The sequence below is a fragment of the Henckelia pumila genome, chromosome 1 (genome assembly GCF_033568475.1).
Source record: "Henckelia pumila isolate YLH828 chromosome 1, ASM3356847v2, whole genome shotgun sequence".
NCBI classification, from domain to species: Eukaryota; Viridiplantae; Streptophyta; class Magnoliopsida; order Lamiales; family Gesneriaceae; genus Henckelia; species Henckelia pumila.
In genome coordinates, this window is record NC_133120.1 from 162,643,192 (window position 1) to 162,656,787 (window position 13,596).

Sequence of the window (13,596 nt, forward strand, 5' to 3'; positions counted from 1 at the left end):
CTTTTTTAGTATGTGTCATAATTGTATTGTACCCAACAAAATCCACATTCCAATAATCGCACGCACTCTTTGCATCTATATATCTATGATAATCGTGTTGGTCAAAGTAAATAAATTCGAGATATGACTACAACAGAAAATGATTTTATTTGCAAAATACAAAACGATAATTGAATGAAATAAAAAAGTACTGTAAACAATAAACAGTAAAAAAACTGTAAATCAAACCGAGGCCTATAACAAAGTACAGTTTTCTTAAAATAGATTTGTCGCCTCCACGAGGTTCTTGAGGATCAATATGTACGCACGCATATTTTTCAAGATACAACGATTGAACCAGTTGCAAATTAAACACAAATTCACTACTCCGACGAACTCAAATAGTACTTAAACTTTATCACCAAATCTTAACGGAGACCAAATGAGAAGCTAACAATATGAAATTCAAGAGAATGCTTTAGTAAAATCTTGAATGTATTTTTGTGTGTGTGGATTGAGAAAATGGATACACTATTATAAGCTCCAAAATACACACCAAGAAGCATACAAGATTAATTATCTCAATTAATCTTACAATGAACTCAAAAATATAAAGAACCAAAAGTCTCAAATTAACTCAAGAATGTGAAGAGCCAAAAGACACTCTCACTGATAGGATCGGTTTGGGTGCGTAGAGGGGGGGTGAATACACAATTTAAAAATATTTTGAACTACAATAGTTCGATTCTTGAAATATTGAACACCTATGAATTAAATCAAGTTTGATTTTCAAACCAAGCGGAAGACACTCAAAATAATCATTCGTAGAAACCGATTAAACATTTTGTAAATCATTTTAAAAGGATGCAAGTTGAAAATAATAAAAACTGTTTGGTTGAAACATTTTATCAAACACTTTGTATGCAATATTTTGGTATATGAAAAACACATAAAATGCTTCAACAATGCATCTTAAAAACAATATCAATAAGAAGTAAATGCAATAAAGAAATAGACACGAATTTGTTTATGGATGTTCGGAGTTCAATCTCCTACGTCGCCTATATTTCCTCCTCGAAAGGATCCACTAGAAGACTTTGATTTATACAACTCATTTGTACAAACCCACTCCATTTTAAGACTTACTCACTACCGAAACAATAACTCTTAGCACGCTCGATTGTAGGCCGCAACATTACAATCCACATAATATTTAACATATCTTATGCCAATACTACAAACACAATCTTTAACGTCTTTGTGTTAAGACTCACTCAACTAATCTTTGAAGTTCATATCTTTTGTATATGTTTGAGTGATTGTGTGTGAGGATTTATCCCTTTACAATGTATTTATCTCTCAAATGTATCCTCACACGTTGGGCTTGCTCACATAGCTAATTTCTTCAAGTAGGCTTCTCATCCTTTGAATCCCATTCAAAATCTCGTGTTAGATCTTCAATATGTTGTATATATAGGCTCCAAGAGTGATATAGCTATTAGACACAAAAATAGAGCAGTCGGAAAATTTTGTACTATTGGAGCGAGACTGAAACTGGTGCGAAATTGAAGTACTGTAGCAGTTGGGCAAATCAGTTTAGCAAATTTAGTGTTGGAGCAAGAATGAAATATTGTGGCAGTTTGGATACTGTAGCAGTACTTTAGCATTTTGGCATGATCCGTTGATATTTGAGCAAAGTGATAAACATCAAAGTTGTAGATCTTTGTCTTGGCTTTCCACAGCATCAAGAATTACTCCATTTGGATTCCATATGAGAGAGTTAACTAAAAATACTAGACTGTGCCAGAAATTCTGATCTGCAGAATTTCAGTTCCAAACCAGAAACTTCAATGCAGTTTAGCAGCTCCGTATGCTCTGATTTAGAATTTTACTTGTGAATATGATTTTTAGATCATTGTTTTATATTCGTAACGCATATTGAATCGTTCCATTTGGATAACCGAGCTGAAAGATATGGTCAAAATACCAGAAGTGCTGGAGGTAAACTGATGTCCAGTCTTGATGTTCAATTTACGTTTTAGTTTAGTCTTGAGAAGTCATGTAGTGACCCAACTCGAAATCACTAACTAATCAGAGATTAAGCATGCAATTAAGTCTTAAATTTAAATTTACAATAATCCAGCGGAAACTTAACCCATAAATACAACATACACCGACAGAACAACCGGGCTAAATAAAATATTATACAACCCTATCGAACGGAAGTTACTAAAGTCCAATCTAACAACCTGAACAGAAACAGGATCACCACGCAACCACTGCAGCTCAACGAATGCTGCCACCGGTTCCATCCAATCTAAGTCTTGTCCCATCGAATAGGGTGTCCAACATAAAACACTTGGACGTGAGCATAAACGCTCAGTACAAAAGTACGAATATACATATACCATGCCACATGCAATATGAAGGAACTAGAAAACTTGTCCAGAAAACTGCTCAGTCAAGGCGTCATGGTATGTAGCATGATGGGCCGTCGCATCAAGAGGTGGCTCTCATACCATAAAAAAAACTCGTGGATATATCCGGATTCAAATCCATGGAATTCATCCACTAAAATACGAGGCTGAGCGACCCCTACTACAAGCTATGCGAAACAAGGCATAAAGCTCAATGTGTACATGCATGCCGTATAATATCAATGCACATAATAATGGCACACAAAACATGCATACATAATACGTGTATATTCAACCTGGTATCTCGGATAATACGTCTGTACCTCTATTGAGAAAACCCAAGCACCCTAGCAACACTAGCAGACCAGGTACTCAAAATCCACGCCTATAAGAAATAATCACTATATCACTTATTTTGCTCTAAAAACCTTAACTAAGATAGTACATACTCCCTAATTTTTATAGGGATCCAAAGTTATACTTGTGTTTGTCGTTAGCCCACTGATGGCGACTGCCTCAAAACTTATGCACAACTCCCCTACTGCTTCCGTAATGCTCCGCTACTACCGGCCCTTCAGTAGGACGCTTAGAAACCCCTAAAAGTCGAAAAGACTACTAGAATTGGAGAGAGAAGAGAGTAAGGTGCGAGTTCCAAATGAGGCACTCGGCCTCTATTTATAGGCGCAGTTTGGACCGTCTGAACCCCGAGATCGGTCCGTCCGAACTCTCTAGTCAACCCCCTCCGAACACTTGTCCTGACTGTGACGTCACTGCTTACGTAATATGATTGAAACGTCTGATCTAAGACTTCAGAGCATCCGATCTTAGCATCCTGTCCAATCAAATCCATATCCACTTATCCGGATGAGATCGGATCGTCCGATCTCTCTTCGAAGCGTCCGATCTGCACAGGGCCTCCGAACTAGGCTCCGATCTGTTCGGAGCGTCCGAACTTGGTTCGGACCATCCGAACTACCCGAAACCCAAAACTCTTCCGGTCCCTTACCAATTCTCCTGAAACAATTTCTCAACTCTTAAACCCATTCGAGGATCTTATAACCATTTTTTAGCTAATTAATCATAATTAGGCGCTTGATTAACTTAATTTGGAGACGGGTTACTACAAGTCAATTTGATCTAGATAACATCCGTTTTAGCCCAACTGGCGTGAAATACGATATGTTTCAAATTGAGTCTTTTGTGCATTCATCTTAACGGCTAATCATTTTCATCAGTGAGCTATGAGATATCATCAAAACACTAAAGCTCACTAGAAATTCAATTTGGTTAAATTTCAGTTTTGGCTTCCATCTCGAGTTAACAACTTCACACTGGAGTAAATATATTAAAAACACAATAACAAGTTTTGTTATCATCAAAATCAAGATTTCTTGTGTTTCACAACCCAACACTCACATTCATGAACCATAATTTTTATTCAAATTTAATTTAATTTAAAATAAAATTCCAATAATCCCCCACATGAATGGAATTTGATACAAATCTTGGTGATAAATCTTTACATATGAATCATGGATAGGATAGATATGTGTTATCCTTTTAAGCTTCCCTTATGAAATATATTTTCTTTACTAGCCAACCAGTAGACATGATGTCCTTGAATTATTTTCGTGTTTCTGTATATTAAGATATACTTCACACAGAATTCTCCCTGATACTATTCAGTTCCCATGATTGTGTTCATTTTGGCCATGAACACACACCTAGTTATGCAAGAGGGTCTAGAATTGAGCCTTGAAATTCCTTCGAAGCGGCCTCACTTCTCTCTCACATAGGCGATTCTATATTAATTCTCATTAGAATAATTTAAATTCATATGCTTATCCTTAATATTCACTGTTTCATAATAGGAATATACTGGGGATAACCCCCACCGTGATCCACAAAATCAATGAGATTAGGTTGTCCCATTGAACCTAGTTATTGAGATATTCAGTCAGTGTATGTTGGGTTTTCCTTCGCACTAATTTATTCTATAGTCTAGGACCGAGCGCTTGCTGCTTTACCAAAAAAAAAATAGTTGGTGGTAATGGTGCAATTCAAATCTTTTAAACTACATAACAAACCAAGCGTGGTTCGATCTAGGGATGTAAACGAACCGAATGGTTCGCAGGCTATTCAGAGCTTGGCTTGGTAGAAAGCTCGTTCGAGCTCATTCAGTAAGCTTATCGAGCTGAGCCCGAGCTTGATTTTGAGATCGACAATTTTCACGAGCCGAGCTTGAGCTTAAGGATGTTCTGCTTATGAGCTCGCGAACATGTTTGTTAATAGGCTCGGGAGCCCGAGCTCGGGATCGGCTCGTTTAGGAGGATCGCTAGTATGGGCTCGAGCTCGGCTCGTTTATGAGGCTCGCGAGCTCCAGATTGGGCTTGGCTCGTTTCGGAGGCTCACGAATATGTTCATTTAATTTATGTGACTTTATCTAGTTTGAGTTTGAGTGGACAAATAAAAAAAATATTAATATTAATGCAAATGGCATGATTAGAACATAATACTTTGTTGAAATAAAGATAAATTTACAATATATAGGACGTAGCCATAATTTGTATTTTTTATTTTAACTTTAAAATCATTGTATTAAAATTCTTTGAAAAACACAATAAATAAAATATTTATATGTGCAATATTACTAATAAATGACAATTCAATAAATACATTTTTAAAGAACTGAAATAACAATTTTATTTAAAATGTCTTACGAGAATTAGAACTATATGTGATAGATGAATTATATTAATAATTTTATTTAAAATAAGTTGTGAAATTATATAAATTAAATTTGTTGAGTTATAACTTGTTAACTCAATATATACATATATACACAACATTTTAATAAATTTATATAATATCGTTAAATAAAATATTTCATTTACGGGTAGATCGTATCACAAGTAATGCTTATATCTCATTATAAAAAATAATAGTATGGTGGTTTTTTAAAAACATTTTAAAATACTATATAACATAGGATAGTGCACATTGAACTTGTACAGATTGAAAGTAGTCGAAGGATTGTGGTTGAAATTTGCATCTAGAATTTGATCTATAATAAATTCGAAGATTTCAAGATATATTATGACTTGGGCAGTTAGTAATGATGTTGTAAATTCATAAAGATCGAAAACTTTGATAAATGAAATTGATGGATTTTTCGAATTGGGCTGTGTTGGAGGTTGATTTTGTGGATCATGGTAAGCTTATAAATCAAGTTATAGTCAATTTGATCGAAAAATTATAATCGAAAAAAATAAAACTCGAGCTCTATTATATGTCTGACGAGCCAGAAAACGAGCCTGAAAGAGAGCTCGCTAACAAGCCTGCTTAACGAGCTCACTTAACGAGCCTGAGCTTTCTTAACGAGTCTGCTAACGAGCCTTGCTTAACGAGCCCAAAAACGAGCTCACTAACGAGCCTGAAAATGAGCTTTTTAACGAGTTTGCTCAACGAGCCTGAAAACGATCCGAACTCGATCCAGGCTCGTTTAATATGATAAACGAGCCGATCTCGAGCCAAGCCCAAGCTTTTATATATACCAAACAAGCCGAGCCCAAGACTTATGATAAAAGCTCGGATCGAGCTCGAGCCGAGCTTGAGCCCTTATTTCTACCAAACGAGCCGAGCCTGAGCCTGATACTGTTTGGCTCGACTCGGCTCATTTACATCCCTAGTTCGATTGCTCTACCCAGCAGGACCATTATTGCCTGCGGATTTTGTGATCCTGGACATCGAAGCGGAACATGGTGCTCCACTGATTTTTGGTTTTGCAAAAAATTTACCAAACAACTTATAAGATGTCAGAATAAGTTGTTCGATAGCTTATAGGTTATTTTTCAAAAATTAAGGGCAAACCTACTATTTAAAAAAAAAAAGATCTCATTTAACATTTTACTTCTACAAAATATCCTTGTATATTTTCATAAATCCCGACCGTACATTCCACACATTTTTTAGAAAATTTAATCTACCAAATTACAAATATAGCTCCATCTCTCTCATCGGGTAACCTAATTTTATTTTTTTAAATATATTTACAACAAAATTCAAAAACTATTTTCATATATGTGAGTACCGAATGATGTGGTGATCACCTGTTAGATGTAAAAGATGTCACGTCAGCGGTACTAACAAAAGTGCTCATGATAGTTGTTCACCATATCAAAACTCTCTATAACCAATATTATATTCATAGTAGTATACCATTTTTTTAAAATTTTGACAATAAAAAGATATCATAATATCAAACACAATAATATCTTTAAGTTGTTTAAATATGTTTATCCAAACACTTTAACAACTTATTTTAAAGAAATAAGATTTGACAGCTTATCAGCTTAAGACAGCTAATAACCTCTAGGAGTTTATACATCAAAAGGAAACCTTGGACGAAGGTTGAAGATGAACGTCTCGCAAAGGCATGATGCAATGCTTCCACTAATCCGGCACTTAGCGATGATCAAAGCAACACGAGTTTTTGGGGATTGGTTTGGAATGAATATAACTATGAGTTGCCAAATGGATGGAAATTACGCTCACCGGACAACATGAGACAACATTGGAATGATGTTTCAAGACGAGTGTTCGCATTCCAAAATAAAATGAGCGAACTTGAAGCACTCAACCAAAGTGGATCTCCATTTGATATGAGAGTATGAATACATGTTTTTTTTAAAAATTTAAATTCAACATATTCAAACTTGATTTTTTTTTTTATTATGATCAAGCTCAGATGATGTACGAGCAAGATCATAATCATTCATAGTTCGATGAGAAAGTTAGGTTAGTGTTGAAGGATCAACCAAAATGGAAGATATGGTCGTTCGATAAATTCATAGGAGGTTCGACGAATGCTACGAAGTAGCTGAAAAATATTGATGGTGAATATTTTTCATATCATTTCTCCACACCATCTGATACACAAACCATCGAAGAAAGGGATGATGTGCAAGAAGTGAACAAAACCAATAAGTCGATGGGAAGGAAGGCCATCAAAAAGACAATGAGAGGAGAAGGATCGAAAGATGCAAACATGGTGGAAATGTTAAAAACAATACATGAAGTAGAGAAAAAAAGCGATGCTGAGAGGACTGCTTTGAAAAAAGAGCATTATGCAACAATGACTCAAAATATGGAAAAGAAGTTTGAAATGAAGATGATGGAGCACGAGATGAGGGTGAGGGAACGAGAAAGAATGGAGATGGAGCAAGAAACTCGAATCATGGAAAAAGATGTTAACGATCCACGGCTTACTGACATTCAACGTCAATATTACATGAAGATGTAAGAACAAATTCTTTGAAAAAAATTTATTTAGTAATTTATTTCGGTGGTATTTCATTATATTTTATTCAGTTGTAATCTTTTAATTTTATTGTTTTTATTTTATTTATTGTCTTTTGTTATTGCGTGTAATTTTTATTTTGTGTGTTTTTATATTTCAAGTAAGTTTTAAATTTTAATTATTTGTATTTTAAATTTATTATATTTATGTGTAATTTTATTATGTTTAAAGAAAAATATTAAATATAATAAAAATAATAATATTTCAACATCACCAGTCACCACTACAACATCACCACATCATCGTATAAACGGAAGGTTCGATCCTACCCCATGGGAGGTGGAAGTATGCGATTGGTGCAAATCATGTGGGTCTCACATAATCATGTGGGGCCCACATGATTTGCACCAATCACAAAAGTCCGCACCATTATGGGGTACTACCCCATGGGTAGGACCGAATTATCCCGTAAAAACATACTGAAGTTCTCAACAGTGACATCATCATACAATCAAGTTATCAACATCATCACACCAATTTTCTCACATTATTGAACATGCTCTTAAAAGTTTTAAACGATCGGATCTCGAGTCCTAACTCCTAATGGACCCAACCCATTGCCGTATACTTATTACAAAAATAATTTGTGTATTTCTCCACAAACAACATTGCATTGCATATGCAACCAGTGCATGAAATAATTCACATGAGTTCATTGCGTTTGCAACTATGGTTAAACATGACATGGTCCCAATGGACTATATATGCATAAATTTTAACCCTGGTCAAATGCTGGTTAACACCTAAAACCAAACCCCTAATAAATCATAAATAAAAAGAAAAAAAAATTGAAAACGACAAATTTTATTTCTAATATAATACTATTGATATTACGAAAAGAGAAAATAAATAGAAAATTCAATTCAATGCTGGAATAGCTGAGAGAATATTAAAATCGGTAACCAAGAAAAACGAAAAAAAGATACAAACGAATCCAACTATCAACAATCTCTCTACTTACATCCGATGCTTTTGGATTTGTTCAACATATAATTGCGCGAAAAATCATAAGCTGAATCGGGTATGGATTCGATCGTGTAATTATCCCAAGGATTGTCGAAGATTGATGATTGTTCCACTCGTTTATGAGATCTTAATTTTTCATGTATAAGATTGAATTTACTATGAATATGTTTTGTGGGCTGCTCTCGAATTTGATTTTCTCGATCCATCGAAGATTTCTTGAATTTATAAGCTGTAAATTTGCTGTGATTATTGGATGGTTGTTTCTAGATTGTGTTCCTGCTGTGTTTTTTGATGCAGATTATTTGATTGCTGTTTTAAAGGTATTGATAGTGAGTGAATCAGTGATGTGCTTCTTCAGTAATTTTTTTATTTTTTTTATTTTTGCCTGGAATTTCGTTGTTTTGATATGTTCTTGTTCTGGCTTTGAATGTGGAAATGAAGAGTATTGATTGAGCTGGCTTATTGTTAAAATAACTACGGTGGCACCATTTTTTTTTCCTTTTTCTTTTGGTATTGTTTTTACTTTTACAAGAGTCGGAAATAGAGCATTGAACTTATCCTTGTGTATTTGGAGCCATTGTGTGGGATATAGGAAGTATTGTCTGTGGAATGGAGTGTTTGATGAATTTGGAAAATTTGAAAATGTTCTTTTGTCCTTATCAGATATGGCATCAATGGTTGCAAAGGCTTGTAGCAGTACTTCCAGTCAAATGCCAGATATGGCTGTCCAAGAAAAAGGAAGTAGGAATAAAAGAAAATTCCGAGCTGATCCTCCAATGACTGATCCAAGTAAGATCATCCCTTTGCCTCTGAATGAGTGCAGCAATTTTGAATTCTCAGCTGAAAAGTTTGAGATCATCCCAAATCCTGGGCACAAGAATGAGTGTGATCTATGCTGTGTCGATCAAATTCAAGATAGTTCTGATGCATTAAAACTGGACCTTGGATTATCTTGCACTATGGGGACATCGGAGGTGGGGCCGAGTCAGCCTCCAGAGGAAATGCACGCATCATCCAACGAGTTTCATGATGCCGATTGGAGTGATCTTACAGAATCCCAGCTGGAAGAACTTGTCTTGAGCAATTTGGATGCAATTTTCATGAGTGCAATTAGGCAAATAATTGCAAGTGGTTACAGTTCAGAAGTTTCTAATAAGGCTATTTTAAGGTCTGGACTTTGGTACGGGTGTAAAGACATGGTGTCAAATATCGTTGAAAATACGCTGGCATTTCTTAGAAGTGGCCATGACATTGATCCATCAAGGGAACACTATTTTGAGGATTTGCAGCAGATGGAAAAGTATATGTTGGCAGAATTGGTTTGCCTTTTAAGGGAGGTTAGACCTTTTTTTAGCATTGGGGATGCAATGTGGTGCTTGTTGGTGTGTGATATGAATGTATCTCACGCTTGCGCCATGGATAGTGATCCTTTGTGTAGTTTCCTTGTTGATTCAAATTCAAAGGGCAATTCCTCCATTCCTCCTCGACCCCAATTTGGAACAGAGTCCAAAAGTTACGAACCCAATGTTACGGTTCCTTGTACACCAAATTTATCTGCTTCTTATGCTCATAAATCTATTTCTGATACACCCATTTTAACTTCAACTCAGGATGGTCATACCTTGCAATCTGATGCAACTGGTGTCACAAATCATACTAACTTGATTCCAAAAACTACTTTTGTTCTCAATGGACCGGTACCAGACAACGAGTGTCAAAACTCTTCATCTAATACTAATATCAGACCCTTTAGCTCTGCAGGATTACCCCACACTACAATTTCAGAGGAAAAGTTTGTTGCGAGTAGAAAAGTATCTGGCATAACCAAAAGGGAGAATGTGTTGCGTCAGAAATCGACTCACTTGGAGAAACACTACCGTACTTTTGGTTATAAAGTCACATCTAGAAATTCGAAACTTGGTAATTTCAGTAGTCTAGTCCTTGATAGGAAACTTAAGGCTGCAGCTGGTTCTACTGGTATCAATGCTAAGAATGGCTCCTTCAAAGTTAGCAAGGGAATCGAGTTTGATGCACCTCAAGACAGTCTGAATCAGAATCTTTCAGCAAGCCAAGAATGCACTTCAGTTCCCTTGTTTGGATCCGAAACTATCAATGGCAGCTTTTCATTACCTAAAGCCAGTATCTCGTCCTCATTTCCTGTTGTGGCGGGCAACACCTCTTCTTCATTACCTACCGCTGATACTGAGCTCTCTCTCTCGTTCCCTTCCAAAAGCGCTGTGAATCCAATACCCATCAATCATAGCATCGAGTCTGCCAAGTCCACTATTGTCGGTGCTTCGAGTGATAAGTTTCTAGGTCATAGGGCCCCACTGGATCGTAAGGATGAGATGATTATGAAGCTGGTTCCTAGAGTACGGGAATTGCAAATTCAGCTTGAAGAATGGACAGAGTGGGCAAATCAGAAGGTCATGCAAGCTGCTCGTAGACTGAGCAAGGACAAAGCTGATCTCAAGGCACTTAGGCAAGAGAAGGAAGCAGTAGAGCGTCTCAAGAAAGAAAAGCAAACATTGGAAGAGAACACCACAAAAAAACTGTCTGAGATGGAAAATGCTCTTCGCAAGGCTGGTGGGCAGGTGGAGCGAGCGAATGCTGCTGTCCGCAGGCTTGAACTTGAGCATGCTGGATTATGGGGGGAAATGGACGCTGCGAAATTGCGTGCTGCAGAGTCAGCTGCAAGCTGTGAAGAAGTGTTGAACAGAGAGAAGAAGACACTGTTGAAATTTCAGTCATGGGAAAAGCAGAAGATAATATTTCAGGAGGAGCTTTCAGCTGAAAAACACAAGTTGAAGCAGCTGCAACAGGAACTGCAGCAGGCCAAAGAGATAAAAGATCAAGTTGAGGTATGCATAGCTCCTAACATAATTTAATTGTCCCCTTCACATTAATCCGAAAAAAATTTCACTGAACCTTGTGAGCCTTGGATTGGTGTAACGTTATATGTGCTCAGAATAAATTGACTACCATCAGAAAATTCTTCAAATGCCCGATGACGAGGCTAAAGTGTTCAAAGGTTAACAGTTGTGTGTGCACACATTTATATCGCCTCTTATGCATATTTGTCTTCCTATGGTTAGCAAATTATTAGTCTTCATGGAATGTAGTTGTTCATGATGAATACAAAATGATTAGAGGAGCATGTTGATCAATATACTTCCACCGTTGGGATTAAACTTTTTAATGAGTCGAGAACCACCGTCTTTCTCATGGTATTTCAAGTGATCGCCATGGACAATCTCGGACCTTTTCTAAGTGAATTCGCGATTACTTCAAGCAAAGCTTTTGTTATATGTTGCCCTTATGTTTGCATACAGTTGAACATCGGATACAGGTTCGCTCGAGAATATGAACTCAAAAAAATTCTTGTTTGGGGTCAGTGACCAGAGATTACTTTATGGAAGCACATATAAGATTTAACTAAAGAATGATTCATGTTTCTAATATAGCATAAACTATGAAGTCTTATATTTGCAGTTTGGATTTGCATCCACAAAACTGTGAAGACCTTCATTTATATTTCTGGAGGACCATTTTCTTGCCCTTGTGGTTTATTGTTGGTGATATTTGCACGTTTAGATTTCAAAGTTGTTAAAATGACAGGCAAAACGGGATCTAGAGGAGAAGGCCAACAATGAAGTACGTACACTAGCCAATTCATTTAGAAAAGAAAGAGAGCAAATTGAAGCCACCGCCAAATCCAAAGAGGATGCAATTAAATTGAGAGCAGAAAACAATCTACAGAAGCATAAATACGATATTGAGAAGCTTGAAAAAGAAATTGCCAAGCTGAGGTTAAAGACTGATTCATCAAAAATAGCAGCTCTTAGAAGAGGAATAGATGGAAGCCATGTCAGCAAGCTCACCGACATCAGAAAAACTCAAGCCCTTCAAGATTCCACAACACCTCACATCTCAAATACAGTGACATCCACCAATTTTCACGGCTCTAATGGAACAGGAGGAGTGAAACGTGAACGGGAATGCGTGATGTGTTTATCCGAGGAGATGTCTGTCGTTTTCTTGCCGTGTGCACATCAAGTTGTATGTACAATGTGCAATGAGCTGCATGAGAAGCAAGGAATGAAGGACTGTCCGTCGTGCAGGAGCCCAATTCAACGACGTGTTAGTGTACGCTATCGATCTTGATCTGTGAGTCGGAGTTATTTTTTCAATAACTAAATATGTGGGTTTTGGCAATAAATAATTGGTTTGGATGATCTTCTCCAAAAGCTCAGACCATCTATACATATATGGCTTGAGTCAAGTCTGGTTTATGTATACTCTGATTTCCCTTTCATTAAATATATACGTAGTGTGGTTTCTTCCTTGTGCTACTTCATCATGCAAACATTAGATCTCAAGCCCCAACTAAACTATATTTATGTGAATATTCGTGTATTTCTTTCGGTAATAGTAAAATTATTGTAACAATAAAAAAAAAGTAAAAATTATGGACATTAAGTGGATAATTCAGTTTGTTTTCTTGAGTTTTAACACAAAATAAAAACAAATTTAACATGTATTTGTTCTTGAAAATTGAAATTATGTCTCATTTCCTTATTTTAATATTAAATTTGTCATTTTCATCAAAATAAATCTTGTCTTGTGAAACACAAGAAGCTCAATTATTTCAAGGGTAAATGATTTAAAAATCCCTACTAACCCTTCAAACTTTATCTTAACTCCCTAACCACAATTTTTTTTATTACAACTCCCTAGTGGTCTCCATTTTTGAATTAAATATTATTTAGTAACTAATTCTTTGTGCGTGACATTATTAACCTATCGAACCAGTCCCGGCCATGCAAGACTATTAGTTACACAAGGTTTTCAGCCGATATACTCCGAATTAGAGTC

At 36.2% G+C, this 13,596-nt stretch overlaps 1 protein-coding gene across 1 annotated transcript; it reads left to right on the forward strand.

Moving 5' to 3' along the window:
- The first annotated feature begins 8,640 nt into the window (after positions 1–8,640).
- LOC140885114 (putative E3 ubiquitin-protein ligase RF298) lies at positions 8,641–13,061 on the forward strand. The gene is made up of 3 exons (XM_073292048.1): positions 8,641–8,776; positions 9,385–11,582; positions 12,340–13,061. Exons 2-3 carry the CDS (start codon positions 9,387–9,389, stop codon positions 12,883–12,885), a joined length of 2,742 nt encoding a protein of 913 aa, XP_073148149.1. The 5' UTR covers positions 8,641–8,776; positions 9,385–9,386; the 3' UTR covers positions 12,886–13,061.
- Positions 13,062–13,596: the final 535 nt, after the last annotated feature.